Source organism: Seriola lalandi, unplaced genomic scaffold (genome assembly GCF_002814215.2).
Source record: "Seriola lalandi dorsalis isolate HSWRI2012SDOR001 ecotype SW California unplaced genomic scaffold, Sedor1 jcf7180002052274, whole genome shotgun sequence".
Lineage (NCBI taxonomy): Eukaryota > Metazoa > Chordata > Actinopteri > Carangiformes > Carangidae > Seriola > Seriola lalandi.
The window spans coordinates 2,272,282-2,297,869 of record NW_019522827.1 but is presented as its reverse complement, the minus strand read 5'-3'; the positions used below and the strand labels follow the sequence as shown (position 1 = coordinate 2,297,869).

Below are 25,588 nucleotides of genomic sequence, written 5' to 3'. Positions count from 1 at the left end.
ATATCTGCCAGATATGGAAAACTTGAGGAGCATTCCCTGCTAAATATCTCCATTTTGTCTGTGACTTTATTTTCTAAACTCCATGCAGCATGAGTATTGGGTTGGATTAACTCTGGTTAATTGCAATGAGATTGCAATCAAAGTTTCAATTAGACTGCAGCTCTAGTTAGGTTACTCCCTCCTGGGTGTTGATTTGCAATCTGTTAATTTGGCATTAGAGTATTAGTCTTCTCTCTCTCTGTCTGTCTGTCTGTCTCCATCTCTCAACTTAGTGGATGTGTTGGGACCTTCATTATAAGAAGCACAAAAGAACAGTAATGTGTGTGTATTGAAAGGCTTGGTTTGTGTATTTTCTCAAATGAATAAAATTACTTATGAGTGTATGGGGGATGCTCAGTGCAATATAATGACCTGATTGTTCACAGATGTTGATTGTACCCCAGGGTTGCCAGCACAGTAAATATTGCTGTTGGTGAGTTGTTTGTACAAGTGTGGAACTGGCAGCGCTTAAACACTCAACACTCACTTAGAGAAAGAGGAGAGGGCATTGAAATACGAGGTATTGGCAGGTTTACAAGTTGCAACTGCCATGCAGGTATTAAAGATTGGCTTACAAACTACAAAAATGTATAAAGTTTATTCAGCCCTGCTCATAACATAATTTTGCCTGAATTACCAAAATAAGTCGAAATTAGATGAAGGATTTCCTCATCAATCAAGTAGGGGGAAGCAACATCTTAAACGACATTGGTCTGCTGTGTCAATATGAACACGAAGAAGAAGGTCACAGCAAAGGGAGCGTAGAATTAGACTGTGTAGAGCAGTTTGCTGTAATGGAGAGTAAATTAATTAAGCTTTTTAGTGTTTGTTTCCATTGACATTTGAAAAGACATCATGTAGAATTGAATTTTGCAATACTGATGCTTCTGGTGTGTACCTATTGTGGGCTGACTCAGTACATATCTAGTAATAGTTAACCAATTAAATTTCTTACCTTTTCAAATTAGATTATGTTTCAGAAATTTTGTAAACCGATGTATTTCCTTGATATTTTCATATCTAACAAAGCACAACCATAAATTCGATAATACATAAAAAAAAAAAAAAAAAACAGGCAGAAATAATAGTATTTACCAAGGCAACGTACAGTATAACGTTACATGTCTCTCTATCTGTTACGGCTCTATGGAGAGGCTGCTGTATTGTTTTGATTAGGAATATCATTTGGGCAGTCACAGCCACGGATTACGTTATCTAAGGTTAGTTTGTAGTGAATGGTTTCACTATATATATTTAATAATCCATTTAATGGTGTTTCAGATCGTATTTTGACGAGTTACCGTAAAGTAAAGCTGGGCGTTAGCTTACCGTTGCTAGCTAACAGCTTGCTAAAGCTAAGTAGCAGCACAGCTAGCTGTTCACTCAGAGGTCTAACATGCTAGTGCTTTACTATCGTTTCTTTTTAAAATTCCAACGTGTATTTGTTTATTGTAAGGTTACCATTACTCATCATGGAAACCAGATATATAACAGTCTTACAGCAAGGGATTCTACTGCTGAAGACCGAATTTCAGTTCAACTGTTACGATTGATATTAGCTAACATAGCTGGCGCTAGCCAGTAACGGTGTGTGTTGCCAGCTGGCCATACGGCTTGAATGAATTATGTCAACATCTCAGTTGAACGGTATACATAAGCCACTAAGCTAAATATAACCACTCAATGGACAGTGTAGCGATATTTGAACATACTTACTCTATCGCCTGCTTTCACTATTGTAGCATAACAGTACAATCAACCGACGCTTCCACTACTGTTGACATGCCATACAGAAAGATTACAAACAAAAGAAATGGCTAAATAGCAATAAATACCACAATAGTTTGTTATGATAGCATTTAGCAGTCTCTTTTGGTTATAATGTAGGGATAGCCCGGTTCCAAGTCTATGTTAGCCTTGGGTCACTTTTGGCTTGGTTTGCCTATTCAGGTATTCATAGTTAGGAATAAAGAACTTTAAATATTAGAATGTACAATAGACAAATACCATTTCATTAAGATTCAAAAGATAAGTCCCCCTAGCAAAAAAGTGAACCTATGACATGAATGTTATATTAAACTGCTCAGGTAAAACTCAAAGTAATTTATCTTTGAATCGTGCATTATATGCTCTCAGCCAGCAGAGGGCGGTGCTGCATAGCCTTAACGTGAACGCAGAGGGAATTTCTAGAATAAAATTTATTCTTAGGCTTGCTTAAATATGCTTCACAGAAGAGGTGACACACGGGGGCTCCTCTTCTTTGCCAGGATCTGTGATAACGGCATCGATAGGTGTCACTGGAAACTGACTTCAGTCATATACAGAAATGTTTGAAACAAAACCACAATGTACTTACAGTTTGCAGTTTCCCACACATATTCTCTTCCTAACAGGGCTTTTTTTGTGGTAGACTGGCTAATTCCTCTGTATCCTTTCCCACAGTATTTAGTGGCAAGGGGACAGAAATCTCAACCAGGATACAGAGGCTCATTTCCCACATAGTCAATTAGGGGAAGGTCAAAGGTTAAAACACAATGATATTGTTCCTATTTTCAGAGCTCAAACTACTCTGTGCCAGTGCTGAGTCAGCATACTGTTTAAATAAGTGCTCTGTCAATTTATTTTATTTTATTTTATTTTTTTTAAACAGACATACATGTTTTGTAAAGTGGTTTTTAGAATGAAAAATGTATCATTTATAATAGATTTTCATATTGTAAAAGTTATTTCAAGCTAAGATTTTAACATAAGTAAACTGTGTTTCTGTTAATGTGTGGATACAAAGTCTATTTAAAACTTAGTGAGACCAAAAGTTAAAGAGAGAACAGACTTTTTTTCTTCGCGGAGAGCTTTGTAGCATGTAGGTGTTCTCTTAACTCTAATTAACCAGGCAGCACCACTTCACCACTTCCTTCTGTTGAAAATAGGTTACATTAGCATCTGACGAGTGACAGAGATTCGGGGCGGGTTATTTTTTTATTCACTTGTTCAATAATGATTTATTACAGTAAGACATTTCTGTTAGAGGAAATGTGGCTGGCCAAGAGGAGGTTTTGAGCCAAGGCAGGGAGGAGTTTGGAGGAAAAGCCGAAAAAGTGCTAGGGCTATAGAGGGAGCAGTCTGCTCTCAATTTCCTGGCTGGGCAGCATCCCTGGTGATAACACCTCAGTCAAACCCTGTCTTAAAATGCTTAACCCACCCTCCTCCAGATGGTAGAGGCCTTACGTTAACTAATCACTGGGTTTTCCAGATCATACATTAAATACTGGTATGAAATGTTTTGTTTTCTAACATTTCCCATTGTTTTCCTTTAGATTGTCCTTGTAGTCACAGAAATCATGGAGGAGCAGCAAACAGGCTCTCCTGCAGCCAATACCGACAGCAACAGCCAGAGAAATGGAGATGAGGTAAGAGCTCAACACACGGATATCAAATGACATATTTTGCAGTTTTTCCACTTCAGACTCCAAGAGGGGGTGGGCGGGGGAGGGGGGTTTGCTACCTGGATCTTTAAAACGTATCTGTTTTTGTTATCTTTGCAGAAGCCCCGACGTGGCAGCTGGACCAAGGGGAGGAAGAGGAAGAAGCCAATGAAGGACAGCAATGCACCCAAGGCACCCCTTACGGGCTACGTTCGCTTCATGAACGACAGACGAGAACAGCTACGGGCAGAGCGTCCAGACGTGCCCTTTCCAGAGATTACGAGGATGCTGGGCAACGAGTGGAGCAAACTGCCCCCTGAGGAGAAGCAGGTCAGTGAAGAAGTTCCTGACAGGATTAAACATTGAGCATATACCTGTGAAGAACAATGTGTCAAAGTTCTGTATTTCTTTCCTTTACACTTTGTCTGTTATTTTGTGTATGTTAACCTGCAAAGTGCTTAAAATTATATTAAAGTGATCATATAGATTTGTACAGCAATATTAAATAACGTGGTTGACTGCTCTGAAAGACCAATGGGAGAAAATAAACGGACTACAGACAGGAGCGGCTAGCAGCAAAACATGTTTATGTTTTTGATTAACATGATAATGGGTTTTTAATTGTCTTTCAGTAATTGCGCCATTCATGTCTCAAAGGACTGAGCTTAAATATTCACCTGCAACATGCCAGCAGTTCATCAATTTTTTCACTGTGCACAAAAGCAGTGTAGGAACAAAAGCATGTGGAACCCATGGTGTGAGTGTTTTTGGAGCTGATAAAATACTGACATGACTGTTTTGGGTAGCTGTTTGACATCCTTACATAAACTGTTGCCATAGTTTGATGGCTTCTTTTATAGGGTCCAAGCTATGTCTTTATATATCCCCTCAACTGTGATGCGAGAAAATCAGAAAAGAGTTGACAAGGAAAAGGTTGCTTTCTTGTAATGACAGAAACATTATTACAGTCACAGGAAGACCTTTCATAAGAATTTGTCACTCCACTGCAAATATATCCGACTGATACCACTGCTTCACCGAGGGAACACTGAGGTGTGCTTCTTAAAATATGGTAGAATGTGAATCAGCAAAATCATAATCAAGTTCCACTACCTTTAAGTCACATCAGCAGCTCAGAAGTTCATCTAAAAGATGTTATACTTTTTTTATTACATTAAATTCTGTCTTTACCGAACACATAAATATTTTTTGAACTGTACATTTTACATAATGGCAGCCTCAATGCTTCACACATGAATCAATAAAATTCCTCATCTTTGTCAGTAACTGTACCTATCATCATGTCATTGACAGTTGGAACTTGTAGTTTTCTTACCTTTTCTTTCCAGAGAAGAATGGCCATGTTTTATATTTAAATCCAAAGGTGGGATAGAGCCTGGATCACTCTGCTGCTGATTTGTACCACATTGTTATTTTACACGGAGTTCGCAACAGACAGATTTCGCAGTATCCTGGGACAAGGTCTTTGAATAAAGATGGTTTTATTAGCTTTTCTCCTAATACCAAAATTAATTATATTACAAGATGCATTTTTGTTTCAAGCGTTGATTCAATGTAGGTTATTAATATTGGAAATTACAGATTTTTGTCTATTGAAAGGAACTAATCCTGATTAGGAATAATTACTCCCACTGATCATGCCATCTCACACACAATCCTCCTTCATTCTCTTTCACCAAATCCCATTTCCTCCTGTTTTGAGTCTTTCCAGCTCTCCTCACCTTTCTTTCTTGCCCCTGCAGCGGTACTTGGATGAGGCAGAGCGAGATAAGGAGCGCTACATGCGGGAGCTGGAGAAGTATCAGAAGACAGAGGCTTACAAACATTTCACCAGGAAGGTCCAGGAGAAGCAGAAGGGCAAGCGGCACAGAGGAGGTGAGATCTGGTTAGATAAGCAGCAGGTTGGCAATTTAGCACCGCATACTAAAGCTTGATGGTTTGGCAGTTAGCGAACAATTATTTTCTGGTTGTACTATTTAAAAAGTAGTTGAAAAAATCAAAGTTTTCATATGTCTGGTCTCATTTCCTGCCCAGATAAGTTGGCAAACATGAACTTGAATCTGAAATGAATACCATACACTGCAGCAAGTATTCAGTATGTTGTTGCAGTTTCAGTTTTCTTTTTAAAATCAGTTTTTACTCAAATATAGATATAGAAGTAGAAGTTTGAAATCTCCGCTCTGGCTTGAAATTTTTGCGGTGATGTTATAGATACCCTTGAGCAAGGCAGTGAATCATCAAGTGGAGCTCCTGTGCAGTACGAAGTAGAAAACTTTGGTCTTGTTGGGCGACTTTGATAGATGTTGATGTCTGCAAAAAAGAAAAATAAGGCAAAACCTGCAGGTCGACAAACGCTGCCAAGACTAGGAAATCTTTTCCTACTTGGACCACTCACCTGGAAGATTTTGCATTTACTACTTGTATTGTGAATTACTACATACTTTGAATGTATTCCAGTATTCACTGTATTAACTCTGAACTCATTATTTTGCTTTGCTTAGTCAATGGAAATATGGCAAGGGAAGGGGATACTTTACAAGTTCATAGTAGTTCAGGTTATAAGTTACAGTTCAACTTGAGGCCAAGGAGCCGTCACTGCGCTCACACAACACATGGTCTGTATTATCTGATCCGATTGTGTTACGGTGGATAAATCTCAGTTTAAATATCAAAAATGTTGATGACATAAACAGCTCTGCCCTGGCAAAAAAAAAAAAGTTAGGAGAAACGTGCTCTATTGAAGTGAATGGTCTCAGTTCAGTTGATTCAAAATATGGAGTGTGGTGGTGGGATTTTTTTTTTTTTTTTTGAATTACTTTTATTCATTTTAGCAGTTCACAACATTCACAACATGTGCTGGGGGAAACATGATTCATCTACTGTCCTCTTTCATTATTCTTTCCTTCCTCTCCAGATGTCGGGCACCAGGTAGCCAACGAGGCTCTTCACGAGGTCAGTAACTCTTTCTTGTCCTGTCACACACACAGTCACTTCACTAAAAAAGTAAATATCATATTTAATAAAGCAAAGAAATCCTTTTCTAACTATCTAAATATAAGTAATTAAGTATAATAATTAAGTGTTTGCTCCACAGTTTATCAGAATGACTTGATTCAAATAATACTTTGGGGTTTGTTTTTGTCATTTTCTCACCCAGGAAATCTGTTTGTGTTTGCCCTCCCCTTGCTCTACACATTAAGTGCTTATTGTTGCATCACTAAAGCTGGGTTAATCCGCTTTGGTGCCGTGTTTGTGATCCAAACACTTGCCTTTTTACTAAGTGTGTAATTCATTTTTAATAAGTTCTGCATGTAATTAAGAGGTTTCCTTTGTAAGGGTTAGAAGGGTTAGAGCCAAGGTGACTTTATTGGAATTAGCACTCCTGTGGGAAAACCAGTGTTTCCTTTCTAGATTTGAAAGGACACAGAATTCACCATAAATTTCATTATGTGAATAAATGAGGAAGGATGATGCATTCTTTCAGAGGAGGGAAAATACAAGGGGAAACTGCACTGCTTCTGTGCTCCTATTGTGAAATAAATTTTTATTTCAAATGATTGCAAACCATCTCAGAGCCTTTGATAACGTAGCAGCACCATAGATGAAATTACTTCTACCTCCTGACTTCTTATACTGTACCGCTGTATTTCCCTTGTGGCCAGATATGAAATCAATTACCCACCCACCCACAGCCGAGCTAGATGAATGACCACCTCTGGCTGTCAGTCTGTGTTGCCAAATGGTTTCACCGTTCAGCTTATCTCCTTCCCTCTTACTCTCTCTGGGTATTAACAGAAGGATGCAGAGGGGAAGGACAGAACTGTGTTTGACATACCGATCTTCACAGAGGAGTTTCTCAACCACAGCAAAGGTAAAGAGCCGCAACACAGCCAGCTTTATCGCTGAGAAAGACTTTGTACTTTGTGTGCTGTAACTTTTTAAAACCTCCATTTGTCTAAGTGTTTCTGAACACAGTCTTCTGCTACTTCAAGAGAACTTTTGTTTTATAGTGCTCCATCGTCCCAGAATAGTCCCACAGTCCGCAGAACCCAGTGATGCCCTGAACTTAAAAAGAACACACCTCTCTGAGCAAATTAAAGATTGATGTTGACCCCAGCTGCTGTGGCATCTCTCTAGACTTCTCTTTTGATCTACCATTGTTTCTATTTCTCTTTGTGTGTGTGTGTGTGTCTTTGTTTTTGTGTGCTCCTCAACAGCACGTGAGGCTGAGATGCGGCAGCTGCGTAAGACCAACATGGAGTACGAGGAGCGTAACGCGGCGCTGCAGAAGCATGTGGAGAGCATGCGCGGGGCAGTAGAGAGGCTGGAAGGTGATGTGATGCAAGAGAGGGGACGCAACGGGCTCCTCCACCAACACCTGGAAACCCTGCGCCAGGCGCTCACCTCCAGCTTCTCCGCTGTACCTCTGCCAGGTGACAACAGCCAGCAACACCTGCACCAGCATCACTTTATTCAGTCAGACTCCCAGTTACAAATGCACAACAACAAAAAATCCATATAATGAATAAATTAGTCTTAAACTCTTGTTTAAATGAAATTATCTTTTGTTTTTCCAATAGTTTCAATAAAAATAAAATAATATAATAATTAAAAATTCAACAAATGACTCAACACAGTCTTAGATGACTTTTTATGCCGGCATTTCTGCAGCTGTCTAAGTTTGATGGATATTTGCTGATAAAGAGTTCCCGCCTCATCTATTACGAGATTGCAGACTTGGACCATTAGTTTTGGAATCTTGTACAAAAAAATGAAACACACTCCTTTTTTTAATCAATATTTTGCTGAATATGAAAAAATACAATAGAGCTGCTTTGCTTTTGTCTCTGAAAGTGTACAATGTGGCTCTTGGGCTTAAGATGTCCTGATTTTGATCAAAGTACACCATAAACCAATATTGATTTGATTCCCCATACCAGTGATCCATCCCTAGACACAAACACTGTGGTATGATATTAGTTGGAGTCAGAGTTTAAGTTGGCGAGACATAAATTATAATGTAGGTGTGGTTATACAGCACAAGTGTATTTACTGTGTCTTGAAGTCAAGCGTCTCTCCTCTTTGATCCAGATATGTAAACAGATTATACAGTAGAATCACTTAATGTTCTTTTAGGGACTGACCACGTCCTGTAAGTCAAGCTTCTTCATTTTAAGCTATTCATTATTTAAATTGAAGGAATGTGGTCTCACTATGTTCGTACTTGTTTTATGCACGTACAGAACCTGTGCTGAGCTCACACCCACAGCTCCTCTCTTTCCATTTTCCTCCACACCTATTTGAATTTCTTGCTCACACAGCAGAGACACAGACTCTGCAAACAGCACAAATTGACACAACACTGCTGGAATTATTTCATAACAGCTTGACGGTGAAAGATGATTGCTAAACCCATTTAGATCTAGCCTCAGAGAAGCTGTTGGATTGTTAGCATGTGTACCCCTGAGTTTATAGGGCAATATGTTTTTTTTTTTCTATAATTGTGCCATTTTATTTAATTATCTTACTTATTGAAGGATAGAATCAACAACTTCTCAGTCTTACATCTTTTAATATTTCTAGATCTAATAGAAATGACAACTTTTAAAATGACAACTTTAGAGATGATTGTCCTTTGCCTGATGTTGGCCAGACTGTTTGACTCTTGGACCCAGTGTCAGGACGCTCTTTGATGTTGCTTGCAGAAAAAAAAACATAGATAGTGACAAGTAATGGCTGGTGATGTTGTGCCTGGGTCATTTACATTCTGATCAGTCTCGTCATTCAGTGATTCCAGTCTCCGGTGTTCAGCACAGAAAATACCAACATGTTTTTAACACTACAGCTGATTAAATTTTGCTGTGGGCAAGCAGTGGTTAAACATAAACAGCACTGCATGACGGGTAAGAACAATTTTTGAAAGTAAAAAATGAGATGTCATAAGATCATTAAATGTTCATGTTATCATACCAACACCTTCCAGCTGAAAAACAAACCGGTCCTTGAGAAACTTTCAGTTGCTCACATCACACACTTTTTTGTCTCGCAGGCAGTGGAGAGACACCCAGTCTTGAAACGATTGACTCCTACATGAAGAGGCTCCATAGCATCATTGTCAGTAACCCCCAAGAACACGAGAATCTCATCAACACTGTGAGAGACGTTGTCAACCGTTTGGACAGGTAAGAGATGCTTCATTTTGATGTCTTTAGTGTATGATTAGTCAACTAAACGATTGAACATTGCTAACCCTGCTAGTTGGCATCAGAAAATACTACATACCTCATATTTTATTCATGTACAAGGCCAGTTAATTGTCGCGTCTAAGATGTTACTCAGCCGCCCGCCACTAGCAGCCCCCCTCTCCCTGCGCTAACTCCTGGATTTTGTAAACAAGCAAGGTGGAAAGTGGGACAGAAGAGGTTTGGAAGTATTCAAATAAAGTTGTATGTTGGTTGTGTCAGAGCGAACTGGCATATAACAACTCCTGCGGAGAAATGCATAACCACATTCAGCACAGACATGTGGATGTTAACCTGCAAGAAAAGAGGGCTTCTTACATCAGCCACACACAAACCAATATGACATTGATTAGCTGCAGAGGCTGGGTTCCTAATTAAATTGTGCTCAATGTTCTCTGATTGTTCTCTTACTTTTAGACTGGTTGAGTCTAAATGACCATTTAATCGCCAAGGAAATTAGTCTTAAGCACAATTTAGGGTTTCACCTCAGGGTCCGTTTACTAGCTGTTCTAGAGCTTGTCTAATTGTTTCAGCAAGGCTAGATGTTCTTTCGGTTCAGCTGTGAATGAATTATCAGATCATCTCTTTCTGTCTTTTGCCCCAGATAACTGGACCAAGTCCACCTGATGTGATGGATTGAGATTCACAGCGACATTAAGCAGATGCTGTTCCCAGGTTGATGCTTTGCCCTTTGACGGTGAATCTTCCTGTCAGTCTGTCATTACAGTCGATTTTAAAGCATCTTTTGTAACTCCGCTAAGGTGATGTAGGTGAAGATGATGTAGCGTTTCATATTTATTTATTGTTATGTTTTTTCTATTTTTTACACATTCTTTTCTTTCACACTTTATTAATGTAGCTGTAGTTTGTTTTATGAAGTAATCAGATGACAGGGCATGAAACACTTTTCTTTCACTCCTTGCTCCTGTTCTGTCTTCACCATCCATTTATAGCAAATGCTTCCACAACAATATCTAAACCACTATCAAACATTTTGTATCTGATCAAAGAAAAATGTGTCAGTGGGTTTGTATTTACTGTATCCAAGACATATTGTTTTGCAGACTTTCTGTCTTCATGCTTTGATGAAGAAAAACATGTGCCATTTATGTTGTTTCCTCTGTGAAAATGTGTTTTTGTGTTTTCAATAAATGTATTTACATCATATTTGCAGGCGGTTTGTTTGGATAGGTTCACAACATACTGGTGTATATAACTACTGACACAAACAGTATTAGTAGTGAGATACCAGCTACCAGTGCCCTAGATTTCTTGTTTCATCTTATAAAGATTCTCTGAAAGTGTGAAGTACTGAAATAATCTCTCTTTGATGGCATGTTAAAAATTTGAAATAGAAATGTTACAGTTGCTAGAGTAATGATTTGCCAAACTTAATGCCGGATTTCCAGTTTCTGATTTGTTACACCAAAACTGTTAGTTTTGAAGTCAGTCTACTATATCAAATAGAAATATGTGGCTAATCTGCTGTATAACATCACTGTTTGGAACTGTGCTTGGTCAGTGCCTAAGCTTGTTTACTTACAGTAGATGTGGAGTTAAGGTTTGGAGTGGTTAAGTTAATTGAGCAGCTTTGCTGTAATTTACTGGATCTGGAGAGAGACACAAATTACTTTGCACTCAGTGGCTCATTCACAGACACTGAGCTGCACAGCGGCTTTGTGAAACAATAATCTACTGTATCGTGTTTGAGAATTTCCCCACACGGAGCCATATTAGTTCAGAGAACAGCTGAATGAGCTACAAAATGACTGTGGAAGAATCTATGAATCCTTGTTAGTAAATTAGATTGTCAAATGTACCATTGTTTGATCGTGAGCTGGCCAGTTAGCCTGGATATGAACTATCAAGTTGCAAACATAGCACTGTATTTGTGTTTAACCTGACGCTATGAGCCCTTCCTGTTTCCATTCACTGATGCCCATTTCCTCTTTGCCAGCTGATACTTCCTGCCCACAATGGCCACATGTGTCACGGTGTTATATCCAACAATGTCCCTAGCAGATGTTTTGCTCCCACAGGAGACTGTGTAAGTCTCTACAGTAAACTAATAATACACACTCTGTGACTGCTCTTATACTGATTGTGTTGTTTGGACATTGAGGGGATCCATGTTTCAGCTTCAGTCCAGCTTCTCAGAGCCAGTCTTCCCTGTGCCATGTGATACAGTGTGGAGAGGACTTTGGTCATTTACTGTTTGCAATTATAAACATTTAAAAAAATTTTACAACCTGGAAGCTGATCAAATGTCAGCTTGTTTTACTAGTAGTATGAGTTTATTGTAAAAGGAAACCAAGAGACAGATTTGCAGTTTCAATAAAAAGTTTGTTGACCCTATGTACTGTAACAAGACCAGACTACAGCTACACCAGCGGCTCTTTGAAGCTGTACGTGTGCACAGTGATGCTTGTAGCTAAATGATAATGTCAGCATGCTCAAATGGTATAAAGTTTACCTTGTTCACCATCTTTGTTTAGTGTGTTATCATGTTAACATTTGCAAATTAGCACAATACAGAAAGTGCAGCTGAGGAGGATGTAATGTCTTTAGATAAATTTAGAGGTCAACAATGTTTGCAACAAAAACATTTTTGTGGAAATCCATCGAACAGTTCTTGAGACATTTGACTCAAAACCACAAATGTTAATGTCATGGTGGCGTTGGTGAGAAGTCAGCAGGAAGCTTCATCTGGGAGCCATGAATGTCTGTTGTGCCAACCTAGTTGATGTATTGATATTTAAATGGGAATGTGAAAAGTGACATTAGATTTCATCCTATGGACACCATGAATATCTGTACAAAAAATTCATGCAATAACTGTGAGACATTTCACCAAAAAACAAAGTCAACCTCATGGTGGAGTAAGAAGACAAGTCAGCGAATCACCAAATTATTTATAATTTATCCTCTCAGAACCATGAATGTACAATATTTAATTCCTTTTCATCCCATAGTTGTTAAGATATTTCAATCTAGACCAACATGGCTGACCAACTAACATTTCCATCCCTAGAGCCATGCTGCTAGCATAGCTAAATATGGAGGATATAAAGATATCACAGCTCTTTTAAGTGTTAGATGTACGATGCGACTTAAACTACATCCAGTGGAGCTATGTGACTAGTGAGACACTCTCTGTCTTATTAGAGTTGTTTACCTATTAACTTCTGGGATCATCTTTCACATGTGTACTGCACAAGTGCACAGAAGGCCCCAAAGCTCATTTGTATAATGAGCTTAGCTACAGCCCTTTTCTGCTTTGATGTCGGCCCAAAACTATAAAAAAAAAACAACAGGGAAAAGGGGGTGGGGGGTGGGGGGGATAAATTGTAAAGAGTAATGGCTCGTACCTTGTTATTACATTTTAACCTCGAGTTTAAGTCCAGGTGTTGACCCATTTCACGCCCCCTCAAAGCGCCCAATCTGTCTTCTTTCTTGTTTAAAGACATGACAGAATTGTTGGAGCGGAGGTGCAGCCTGGCTGTTCTCCAGTCCCCCATCGTGTCACTCCTCTTGCCCTCTTCTTGCCAGATCATCATCACACCCAGTCTTTGTCCTCACAAAGAAACACCCACTGAAATACAAACACCCTCTTCCTCCACAGTGAGTTCATGTCTGCATCCTTGGCTGGTTTCCTGCCCGTGGAGTGGTGGGCTGACATAGGAGAGAGAAGCCAGCTCCAGCAGAGAGCCACAGATCCTGGACCAGAGGAGGGAGGGAGTGGCTCAGAGAGAGGATGAGTCAGGCGTCATGTGCTGAATTGGCACTCAACACTCTTAATGATTCTGTTAGCACAAGAACAAGGACTATTATGGTCAAAATGAGCCACTTTTTATTAGTGTATTCAGGCGTGTGGGCCAATAAACATTTATTTTTATCATCTACAGTGAGATGCTACAGTAATTGATTTTTAAAATGTTTTCTGATGGCACAACCCCCTACCCCTTATTTAATCAATAAAGTATTCAGTTCAGTGAGTCACTGCTGAGAGACACTGACCTTGGTGACCACTGTGACTGAATAGCTTTTTTTGGGTAATACTTAGTCATACTTTCACTTGCTCATGTTTAATTTCCTTTTTTATTTTTTTACCTTCATTCAATTATCCAGTTTATGCCCTATTTCAAATAGTTTCTCGTCAAAGATGAGACACAGGTTGAGTCGCACAGTCCTTATGATTCTCTTGTTGATTTCCCAAACAGGACATTAAAGATCAGATATTGCAGTCAGCTGCAGAACAGCTTCTCTGCAGCTGGCGTCTTGGTTGTCCTCTGTGACTTGCTCAAAGATAATGAAGCAGGACAACAGCTTGATGTAACCCATCTCCCTACTCCTGCTCCAATGGCGGTTTCTCAACATGTCTGGAGGAAATTAGTTCTCATAAAACTAAAGGGATCTGACAGGAAACAGATAGAACCTCCAATTTGAAAATAAATGATTTTGACTTCAGTTGAAACACAATCAGAGCAACACATGTTGGTACAGTAACATTCAAAATATGGGATAAAAATGTGGGAATCTAAATGGTGTTTGAGATACAGAGTGATGAGGGACGTGATATTGTAAAGTCTGCCAGCTTCTCTTACTTCCATAAGAGGGAAGAGTAACATTTCATTATACGTTTTATAAAGAATTATTTTTTCTTCTGTTCCATCATCTGGGAAAATGTCCCCATTTTCAACTCTGCTGCTGATGTGAGTCATTTTAAACTTCACTGTGTCTCTTCCAGCCGACCCTGACTCATACCACCCTGTCTCTTTCCCTCTCACTCTCTCAGATCTTTGGGACTGAGCTCCAACTGTGATGCATGTGAGTATTTTGTAATGAAATGCGCTCTATGATAATTAAAAAAAAAGGCTGACACATAAAATCTTCTTCATTTTTTTTCTTCATTGCAGATATAGAGCAAAACACTGTGTCATATTACATGCACTCTAAGAAATTAAATTATTTCCTTATGCATATTAACTTTGTTCTTTTGGAAATTATCTTACATACTGACAGTAATGCTTCTGACAGAAATTGTGGACTTAAAAATGTGTCTGAATGATGCTTTGTCATGTCAGTGTCTATTTGTTCAGAATTGTGCATTGCTATTTCTCAGATAAGTGTTTTACCAGTTCTTTTGATTACACTTGACTTTATTAACTGTAACTGTAACTTTCAAAATGGAGCAATTGAAGTCATTGTCTCCTCTGCCCTCATCTCCTGTTAACTCCTAGTGATAAGCATGGTACTGCCCTGCAGGTGAGGGATGTAGGCGGATCATACGAAACCCTGAGCGACATTTCAAAAGTGTACAACAATACCCCTCTAAGTCTTATTTATTCAGCTGGAGAAGCGGAGAGTTTCTCTTAAATAGGCAAAAGAGGAAAATGCGAGTCATCCTTCCTCTTCCTTGATCCATCATCCGCTCCATCTCCCCCCAGCCCTGGAAAATCCTTGGCCTCAGTGCCTGGGACTGGGGCAGGGAGGAGGAGGAAACAATGCATGGAATGTGTAAAAAAAACTTGAGTCATTCCCACATGTCAACCTCTGGCTCAGCTCCTCCTCCTCCTCCCAAAACGCATGTTGCCTTCAGGTTCTCCTCATAAACTCTTATATCTAAGTTCTAGAGGTGTAAATGTCACGTGTCCAAACTAACCAGTGTTGCTGCAGCATGGAGCTCATAGTTTATTGCTCGATTAACTAGACTTTCATTCCAAGGACAGACTTGTTACAGGTTTCACAAATGTGTCACTTTGCTGTTATATCAATTCTAAAATAATGAACTATAACTCAGTGCATAATTTCAGCTGCAATTATCAGCTGTTGATTCATCCCATCCAGTGACATTTACCACTTAGCTGTGTTTTTCATGCACATTTGGCTTTTAATTGTGATTAGAATATCTCCAACAGCACCTGAAAGCAGCAGGAAAGGAGGGGATTTCCTCTCTGGTGGTTATTATCCCTTATGAGAGACATGATGTCAGTAAAAGACATACTGCTGCTTTCAACGCTTTTCAATAACTGTAACATACACACGCTGACTGTAGCTTTGTGCTGAACATCTGTTTGCCTCCTCCTGATGCCAGCTGTCTTTTCCATACAAACAGAGTTTTGAATAATTAGGAGTGCTTGAAATCAATTTGTGCTTTGAAGTGCGGCCTCCATAATTCATCATCAGTGAATGTGACTTTTCTTTACAGGCATTTAACAGAAAGAACAATGTGATCATCAACACATTACAACACAAAGTACTGTATCCTACAATAGAATTGTAAGCTGATACATACAGTAGTAGGCTCGCTACAATGCCATTAAATTGATGAGACCATTGATAGTGAGCAGTGAGCAGAGGTTAACAGTTATTCAGATCCTTTACTTGGGTAATACCACTATGTGAAAATATTCCATATTCCAGTAGTGTTATGTTATGTTATGTTATGTTAATATTTCAGGTTATTTTTAATGAAGCATTAATGTATAAGAAACAATTTGAAGACTGCAGCTGCCTACAGCTGCTGGATAGTTTCGAAATGATCTGAAAAATAACTATAACTGTCAAATAAATGCTGCCAAGTAGAAGTAAATTATTTTATCCTGATATGTTGAAGAAGAGAAGTATAACTTAATGTTAGTTTCTACTATTGGTCATTGACATATGACATTAGATTGGGGAAAACGCAGGTGTAATTAATAGTATCGCTTTTGTTTTTTCCAAATTAAAAAAATAAAAAATAAAATAAAATAAAATTCTCCATCTGCTGAGGGAGAGCGTGATATCCTGTTGAAAGCCCCGGAAAAGTTACTATTGTACAAGAAAATAATGAAATACAATTAACTTGTAAAAATTGTTTTATAACTTATTATAAACTTACTCATTTATTGCACATTTCATTTTCACTTTCAATCATGCGTCAATTCATCACCTGATTCTAATTAAGCAATAAAAATGACAGAATTATCTGAACGGTGTAATTCAAAGCTAGTATTTTCCACTTTTTTTTTAATCATAACTGCTGCAGAGGATGAAGTTTATGGTAACGTGATAACGTGTCAAATGAACAGTTTTTACCTGAAATCCGGAAAGAGACACTTTTAATTTCTTGGGTTTCAGCGGCTGTAAGTGGACGGGTTGGTTGCGCGTTCACGCGGTTGTCCTGGCCAGCCCCAACGTCCCGGTGCGCTCGCTCCCGCGTCAGGCTGGTGGAAAAAACTGCAGCGGCTGTTGCTGAAGCCACGCAGAGAGGAGCTGTGTGCGAAAAATCACTGGCACTGGCAAGAGTTGAGCCACACACACTCGGATTTTCCCTTATTCCCGCCGAGGACGACGTTGTCAAAACCGGGATTTATGGCTGCCAAGAAGTGATAGAAGCGACCGGGCGATATTCGGCGTCTGGAAGGTAAGAAAAACTTAGCTAAGCGTTCCCTTTCCCCCAAAATTGAAAGTGTCTCAGCCACAAGTCTCGTCAGTTTCCTTCGGCTGCCAAGTTCCAGTTTGAACAGCAGGGCAATGTCGTGTCTTTACGAAGAAGCTTACGGCTCAGCGTTGTTCCCTTAGCGCTAAATGTCAGATTTATCCGTGTCCAGAGATGCGAGGGCAGCGGAGAAGTTTGCTAACCGTTGTTACACTTCACCGTACTGAATGATAGCTACTGACTGCGTGCTGACTTCGTAACGTCGCAACATAGCTGCTGCTGCTGCTGCTGCTGCTGTCATAGCTGAGTGAGAGCTGAAACACTGGGAAACTACTCAGAAATCTGATGCTGCTTGTTGTTTTGGCTTTGCTCTAAAGTTAGTTTAGCGAACATCCTGGCTTGGAAACGAGCCCGTATACCAAAACACAACTTCTCAGTGTTTACAAAATGGGATAGGCAGCGTTTCACTTACAGCCTCTGACCAAACAGGGGACCAGGGACCACCAGGGGTCTTTTAGAGAAAACCAGTGAGAGATGGTTTAATTTGAGACATATTTCACCACCCTAAATATTAATATAACACGGTAATAGAGACGAGTGGAGCGAGGATGTCCACTATTGCAAGCAGTGTTAGCCTCCTACCTGAAGAACAGATACCAAGTTATATGCAACTAGGACACCAAAATTATTTTACAGGAAGCTATATGTCACCAGAAAAATCACTTGATGACAGCTTAACTAAATGATTTGCCTGATGGACTGATCTGCCAAATAAGAATTTTCCTCCCCTGCAGATTTTTAATGATTTGATTGGTATTAATGTGAAAATAATTCGTCATTTAAAGGTGAGGTCTATCCCTACCTGTAAAAAAGTGCAGGAGATCATCCTTTCTTGTCCTCCTTTTTCACCAAAGACCTGTCTTCAGCATGTTTGCTAATAGGCTGAACCATGTGAGACCCTTGTACAAAGAACCTGGTTGCCTGCGTTTCCCCCCATCATGTCAAGAAATTTACACTCTATAGTGGGTCATGCATTATGTAATTGAGCTGCTGTTGTCTACATTGCACTGTGAATAATGTTACATATATCTCAGGCATGTTTTGAATAGCTGTCTCTGTGTCTCTCTCTGCCCCTGTAAATCAAATGCGAGACTCTAATTACAGCCTATGGCATTAAATAACGAACACAAATGTAACATAATCAGTACTGTGTTTAATTTTTCCTGGAAAAAATAGTCTTAATTGCCAATTATTGCCACCTAAAAATGGAGATGGAGCATGGAAGCTCTGACAGGTGATGACAGACATTAAATTTTTAATGCAGACCTGTAAATGACCAAATTTGAGGTTGTAGTAGGGATGTTAACATGTTTGACAGGTGATGTATTCACCTTTTCAGATTGGTTTAGGGTAAAGGTTCAAAAATAAAACCTATTGCATAGTCAAAATATAATCTGAAATGTAGTTCTGGTTCCCATTATTCAGAGGCACTGTAAAGCTCTTTTTTGTTATTCAGGATTTGAAAGATATATTTACAGATCAGGCAGATAACATGTCATGACATAAAAATGTCCATTGCACCACTTTCCTGATGGTGCCTTCAAAAACTTATGTTCAACCTGACCAGAACCCAAAGATGTTCCATTAACTAACATGTGCTTTAACAATGACTAAAGTGATTAATCAATTATGATAATAGTTGTGTATTCATTTGCTGACAATTGACTAATCAATTTGTTGACTATTTTTTCGAGTTCTAGGTATAAGAGCTTGAAAATGAACAGTGGCAAGCAACATGCACTGTAATGTCAATGCCAGTTACTCATCCTCTGTGTCTTTTCACAGATAGCACACGTCACAGTATGGGTCAGACCCTGATCTCAAAGTGGGTTGTCAGTGATGGTAAAATTATTGAAAAATATACAAACTACGGTTAGCTTCAGAGAAAAAACATCAGCATCAGACCCGAGCTACCCATACCATTCAAATCCAAGTTCGGTTTTCTGCTGAAAACCACAGTGTCCTTTTAGTTTTTCTGCAATTGTTTATGTGAGGAATGTGTTTGTGAAAGTGAAACATTCTTCTGTCTCAGTGTCACAAGTTCAGGCCAGTGAAAGTTGAAGTACATTACCACTGGAAACCTCAGTCCATTCAAAATAGACACTGGGCCCTTGATAAATGAGATCCTCTTTGTGCAGTCACGTGGCTCTGGAGTTGTCAGTTCTTGTTTTTACTTGCGCCTTGCTTTTGTTTTGATTACCACTCGTTGAGTTGACAGTGTCAACAAAGGCAGGCGCCTGACATTGTTACTTCTTCACCTGTTTAAAGCGGAGGAGGCGGATTTACCGTGATTTGTCTTCTGATAAGTCCAGATGCCAGTCCCCAAAGTGTGTGGGACAAATATTTGCGGGATTGTTTCCGACATTTTTGAATTGTGAACATACCTGACATTCTTTGTGGTGAGCAACAGGAAGATAGTGTTTTTCGGTGATCTTGATCTTTTGGTTTTACAGGGCTACAAGAAGTTTTGTAATTCCCAGGCCCGTGTCTTTGACTTATAGAGATAAAGCCTGAAAGTTGTACACCTAAATGATCAGAACAGTTGATGACATTTATGTAGTGGCAGCTCCTCGACAGTCACAAGTATTTTATTTGCCTTTCACCTTTTTTGTTTGCCTATCACAGACTTCCAGCTGCACTATTGATCTGTGCTTCAGCAGTGTGTTGAGGAGATGACATAAATGTGACATAAATTACCTTTTCTATTACAATAAGCTCTTTTTGTGTAAGGACATGTCATGGGTGACTCACCGGCCCCAAGGCGTATCTTGAAACGGCAGTGCAGTGAGACGTTCAAAATCTGTCCCTTGACATGGTGAATTGTTTTGAAAGTTGTTTCTGTTTGCCAGAAAGATCAGTGACCCAGACCTTCTCCTGAACTGAGGCTTATCATTGTTTATTTATCAAATAGGTAACCATGTGTGTTTAGGAAGTGGATATTAGTGTCAGTTATTGATAAAACAAATTTTAGCCTTTGAATTTTGAATGATAAAGTTGAAGTCTGCAGCTCTCTGCTGGTTTGTCTCTGTAAAACATGACATGTGAGCATCAAAAGTGCTCAATTCTGCTGCAGGAAAACAACCTAGCCACTGAATCAATATTTCTCAAAAGCAGCCACAGTAAATGTGTTGGTTGTTTTTTACTGTATTTCATTACACAGACATATACAGTATATTAAAGATCTATTCATAAAAACCCTTATGTTTAGCAACTTTTAAAAAATCTTTTACTGAAAAAAATGTTCCTCTAATTATTATCACATAGCGATTCTGCCTTTTCAAAGCATTGAACACATTCACTGAGAAATGCACTGTATGACATCGAAGTAAAGCATGTTATTGGGGAATTTGAACCTAATAAACCATTTTAAGACATTTGCGTAGCCCACACTTATGCTTTTTTTCCACAGGCATAATAGTATTTGGGATAAAGCTGTTGAATTATGTGTGAGTGCAAGCTTTAGTCTACTTCAAAGACACTGCATAAAACCTTGCCTGAATTCATGTATATTTTTAATTGTGACTGGTAGAAAAAGAAGAAATGTGTTTCAGAGGGGAAAATTAAGAAATGAGAAATTCATGAGTTTTCACCTCACATCCTAACCCAGTCATAACTGATTTCAATATACTGTATTTGTGCTTGTATTTTTCTCATTCCACAACAGGACTAGCTGAGATCTTGTCAGATTACTTGTAACCTGGGACTGAAGGCAGTGTGTGCTTGTCAGAAACAACACTTATTTGTTGGCTTATATGAATCTCTCAAACATTTGTTTTGAAGAACATTCAGTGACATAAATAATAGATAATTTCTTGGTTGACAGAATGAATGTGTACATGTGGGCCCTGAAACAGATCTCTGAACGAAGTGTCATGTGACATCCTGACCCTTGACCTCTCCTCCCTGAGCCAGGGCTTGAGCTAGGTAACAGGTGTGACCTAGAGGTTAAGGAGTGCACACACACACACATATACATACTATCTCTATCTCTCTCTCTCTCTCTCTCTCTCCCCCTCTCTCTCTCTCTCTCAAAGAGGGAGCAGTTGCAATAGAACAGCAAAGATAAACACACCAGATTAAAATCATGGTATTGTAGTTTTAAAACTGGATTTATTTTTATTGTGATGTGCCTGTCTGACAAAAGCCTATGACCTCAGCATACAAATGTGATATAATATGTGGACTGTAATAACAGTTCTCTGTACGACATAATGGAAAATACTGTTTGTGAGTCCAGGTTTCTGGAGTGTCTTTGAACAAGACATTGAATCCCTCCTCACTCCAGGCTTGCTGTTCTTTAGCAAAGCCTCCACTCTGGCCCTCCCATGGTGTGGGACAAGTCAAATAACAATTTCTCACATACTCAGGAATTAGTTTCTGATATTCTTGATGAGATCTGGGGCAGTAAACCACTCACAGTTCACTTGGGCGGCCCGCCCAGGTAAATAAAATCACTCAGTTTCAACCCACCTTATTTCACTCTTTTCAAACCAACTAATATTTGGCTACACACCTGTCTGAGTTGCATGCGCTGCAGTAACCTGAGTTCGGATTAGAGGCTTCTCTGTGCACAGCAGCATAGCTAGTGTCCACCGATAGCGTTCATGTGAGGTGTGTAAAGGACATCTGTAAATTGTAGCTACAGAAAATAACCTGGTTTACTCTGCCCCTCTAAACTGCGTGTGTTTCTGCAAGCACAACGGTCACACGACACACCACCCACCACCACAAGTAAACACTCCATCTGTGGGAAACACTGCTGCTGGAATAGCAGTTTTGCCCCAGCACACATGAGTAAATGATAAAAAATAAAGCAAATGAAGCAATTCTGCCCTTGTTAAATGATTGATTTGTTAAAAATGTGTATTTTGTGAGATTGGTAATTAGGATCAAGGTCTGAAGTTCAGCATAACACACCAGCATAACTTTATGACTAAATTTACTTCAACTCTACAATGTTCGACCCCACTTGAGATTTTCCCAAATGTCACACTCTTTGTGATGAACAACATTGTTCCCCTTTTACACCATCAGGAATGTGGCCATGTATTTGCCCCTTAAACAAACCACTCCAGGTTTTAGAAGGTCAGTGGAGCCTGATAAAGTGCAGTTTGGGCTGAAAGCCATGTCTAAAAACTTCAGCTCTGTCTGCAATCAAGGCAGAGCTGGAGCCTAGTTGCGTTTTGTTTTGGATCTCTGGTCTTGATATAATTTGTGTTGGCAGCTCCAGGTCGTGGCTTATATACCGAGTACATTTTGCAGCTACCAGGCAATAACATTGCACCTAGCAAAAGTCAGTTTAGTGTCATCTGAGTCATCCAGGTGGGAAGACGTCAGAACAATTAATGTAATTCACTGGATGCCAGAACTCAACCAGATGGATGGTGAAAAATTTTCAGTTTCACAACAAGAAGTCCAGTAGATTATTAATATTTTTTGATTATCAAAAGCCCATTTTTTTAAAATTAGAAACCTTATTCTTTAATTGAAGTGTATTCCTTCATGATTTGGGATTTGGGTTTATCAACTGAGGAATTATGCATCATTATCAGGTGAAGATACAGCTGACATATTTAGTTATTGTGTTACGTCCGCTCAACCAAGTGTCATCTATACAAGTAGGTTTTGAGCTAGTCTTGGATCTGTGGCCTGTTGGAAAATGGTGGATGATAGAGGAGCAGATCAAAGTGACACTGTGAACAAAGATTAAGCCAGAAGGCGTCCACGCTTGTTGTGGTATTTGGTCTGTGAGAGACGGACATTCATCAATGTCTCACCAGCAACCATCTGTGCACTCATGTTTGTTTGTGTGCCCATACGCATACATGTGGTCAGATATCATGCAATAAAGCAGTTAAGTGTGATAAGAGCTTTAACAAGTTTGGAGAAAAATGTATGCATGTTTTGTATGTGGTCTAATAAAGTGGAAATTATAGATCACCTCAATAGTCAAGAGTTTTAATTCAGAGGAGGATTTGCACTAATTAGTACCTCTTATCTTTCCTGCATTGGCTTTCTTTTCCATGTTATCTTGCCATTTATTCACTGTTTGAGAGCTGATGAATTTTAAACAGTTTAAAATGTTTCTGTTTGACCTTTAAAGGAATGTTGACGTCTATGTATTTGTGATTGTCTGGGTTTGTCAAGGCCATGGCTTTGCTGATAAGCTATTAGCTAAGGTGTTGAACTTGAAAATGCAAGTATAATAAGCTGTTCGCTGAGTTGAGGTTATTATTTAGCAGTGGTACATATAAAAACTTAAAAAATAATAATCCAAAGGAACGTCAGCCTGTAGTGAAGATGCTCGTATCTATCCTTTAGACAAGTTATTTATGGTCGGCCCAGTCTGCAAATACTAATTGCTGTTTTTCATTAATAAGTTAGAATGCATTATTCCAACACGACTCTGTAGCACGGCTGTTTTGCAACGCATATAAATGAGGGCTATTAGCTTAGGTGAGGACTCCAATGATTTAACTCTGGCTGAAAGCTGTGTGCTGCTGCTCACCCCATCGTCAAACTCTGCCCTTTCACCAAAGTGTGTGATTTAAGTGTGTCTCCTCCTCACAGGGCAGGCTGAGTTCAGCTATTCAACATCTCCCAAACTGACTTAATGGGTTAAAGCTTTTAGACTCAGTGATTTAGTGGTGTCAGATATTCTCCATTTGAACTGAATAGTGGGTGTGGGATAAACTACTCCTGCCATCATCATCATCATCACCGTACTGTGAGGTCCACCATACAAAAGCTGAGAGCAAGGGCCTTTTCAATGTTGTCGTCTTCCAGACGTCTCACCTGTCTTCCAGACGTCTCACCTGTCTTCCTGCTTAATGTCTGATTGATGTGGGGCATGTCAGACTTTACATTAAGTGTTTGCTTTTGGTGGTCAGTGGGAAATCTAATTGATGATATGGCAGCATGTAGTAGTAGTAATAAATGCTCTGCCATTTCTGATGTTGAATGACCTGATGGTGCACTTTGTCTCACACTCCTCTAAGATTTCACCCCGGCTTGGAACCCACCCTCAATTTTGGGTTCCAACACCACTTTGATGGGTTCAGTTTGAATTTATATTAAGGAATATTATGGCTCTTGGCTACAGGCAAAATCTGCTGACTTGTTTTATTCAAACTTCTCAAAACATCATTGATGACTAGAGACAAATTTGTCTTCTTTGCACAAGGTTGTTCACACATTGTATATACACTCTGGCCTCAAGTAGACTCTCTGACCCTAAATGAAAGGCTTCATGTGAAGATAACTTCAAGAGTCCATCCAGCTGTGTTGCATTCCAAACTTGATATGCTCTGTTATTTCTCAGGCTCCAACTAACTAACTAACAGAGCAGTAGACGTGAACTAATAAGTGATGTTGTGGCTAACAGCATTCAAATATTCTTGGGGTTTTTAACCAACAAAACTTAAGAGTAGTCTATTTTTAGAGAATGCATCAGTTGAGAAGGTTGTATATACATAATAAATACATAAATATTTTGTTGTATTTCCACTTGGAGCAGCGGACATGGAATCAGTCATTGTTGCTCATAAAGATTGAAAATGCATGTAGCCATTGAATACATGCCCACCAACTTTTAGTCACATTATGACAAATCTTTAATTAAGTGCAGTAAAAGTATGGATGCCCCAATTGATCGCCCGCCGATCATTATTGGCCGATTTACATTAAAAATATGTGATTGTAGATCGGCATTAATGCTTCACCTTAAAACCGATCACCTGTGGTTGATATTCTGGTGTCTGCTGCTGAGAGAAGCACTGTGTGCTGTGTATTGTAGTCCCGCCTCCCACCTTGTTCAATGCGCTGGTGCTCGACAGGCCACCAAAACAACACGGCCGACATGTTGTTTTTACATGTTGTTTTTACAAAATTTCACAAAGTGTGTGAGACTGATATAATGTACACCATCTGCAATGCATGTCAAAAATGATCTCACTCATAGATGATTGGTATCGGCGGCAAAAAAAAAGTGATCATGGCATCACTAAGTAAGATTAAAACAGGAAAAGATTATTACTGACTGGTTAGTTTAGCAGACATAGTCTTTATTAGATTGTATTGATCGTTTAATTATCTGTTTTGATTGCCTATGAGTGTCTATAGTACAGCAGTGATAATTCCCTCTGAGTTCTCCAGTATCACTTCTTCAATCAGCGAGGTGTCCTTGCATTTACATCAATGATTTTAAATATTGAGTTTCCTCTAAAGAGTAACCCTCATGTTAACTGCACAGTGGCTAAAGCTGCAACAGTGTAGACAGAAAATGCCACAACATCCAGCACAAATTCATTAATAGTTGTTTAGGGCAAAATTAAATCATCCCCTTGCAAAAAATGACAAATGGACTGGAAACTGGAAAAGTGCCC

The 25,588-nt window shown here is 39.2% G+C and overlaps 2 protein-coding genes across 4 annotated transcripts in view; both read left to right on the top strand.

The window, feature by feature from the left end:
• Positions 1 to 1,126: 1,126 nt before the first annotated feature.
• hmg20a (high mobility group 20A) lies at positions 1,127 to 10,891 on the top strand. Of its 3 annotated transcripts, none has more exons than XM_023400368.2 (9): positions 1,127 to 1,259; positions 3,354 to 3,446; positions 3,582 to 3,791; positions 5,225 to 5,357; positions 6,397 to 6,434; positions 7,278 to 7,353; positions 7,700 to 7,915; positions 9,532 to 9,664; positions 10,329 to 10,891. In XM_023400368.2, exons 2-9 carry the CDS (start codon positions 3,378 to 3,380, stop codon positions 10,330 to 10,332), a joined length of 879 nt encoding a protein of 292 aa, XP_023256136.1. In that variant the 5' UTR covers positions 1,127 to 1,259; positions 3,354 to 3,377; the 3' UTR covers positions 10,333 to 10,891. The 3 variants fall into 3 exon arrangements, with proteins under 3 accessions (XP_023256136.1, XP_087028449.1, XP_087028450.1); XM_087172323.1 differs by lacking the exon at positions 1,127 to 1,259 and adding an exon at positions 3,229 to 3,251; XM_087172324.1 differs by lacking the exons at positions 1,127 to 1,259; positions 10,329 to 10,891 and adding an exon at positions 3,229 to 3,251 and having other exon boundaries at positions 9,532 to 9,668.
• A 6,084-nt stretch (positions 10,892 to 16,975) lies between these two features.
• peak1 (pseudopodium-enriched atypical kinase 1) overlaps positions 16,976 to 25,588 on the top strand; it is a 101,743-nt gene continuing 93,130 nt past the window's right edge. The window contains exon 1 of the mRNA XM_023400280.2: positions 16,976 to 17,129. The gene's annotated coding sequence lies outside the window, so the exon portion shown is untranslated. The remainder of the gene's footprint in view (positions 17,130 to 25,588) is intronic.

What these genes read in the sequence shown, in the direction of transcription:
- hmg20a (XM_087172323.1), top strand. An exon ending in TGCCCCCTGAGGAGAAGCAG is followed by an intron (nt 3,792 to 5,224) that starts GTCAGTGAAGAA and finishes TTGCCCCTGCAG; the next exon opens with CGGTACTTGGATGAGGCAGA. An exon ending in GGGCAAGCGGCACAGAGGAG is followed by an intron (nt 5,358 to 6,396) that starts GTGAGATCTGGT and finishes CTTCCTCTCCAG; the next exon opens with ATGTCGGGCACCAGGTAGCC.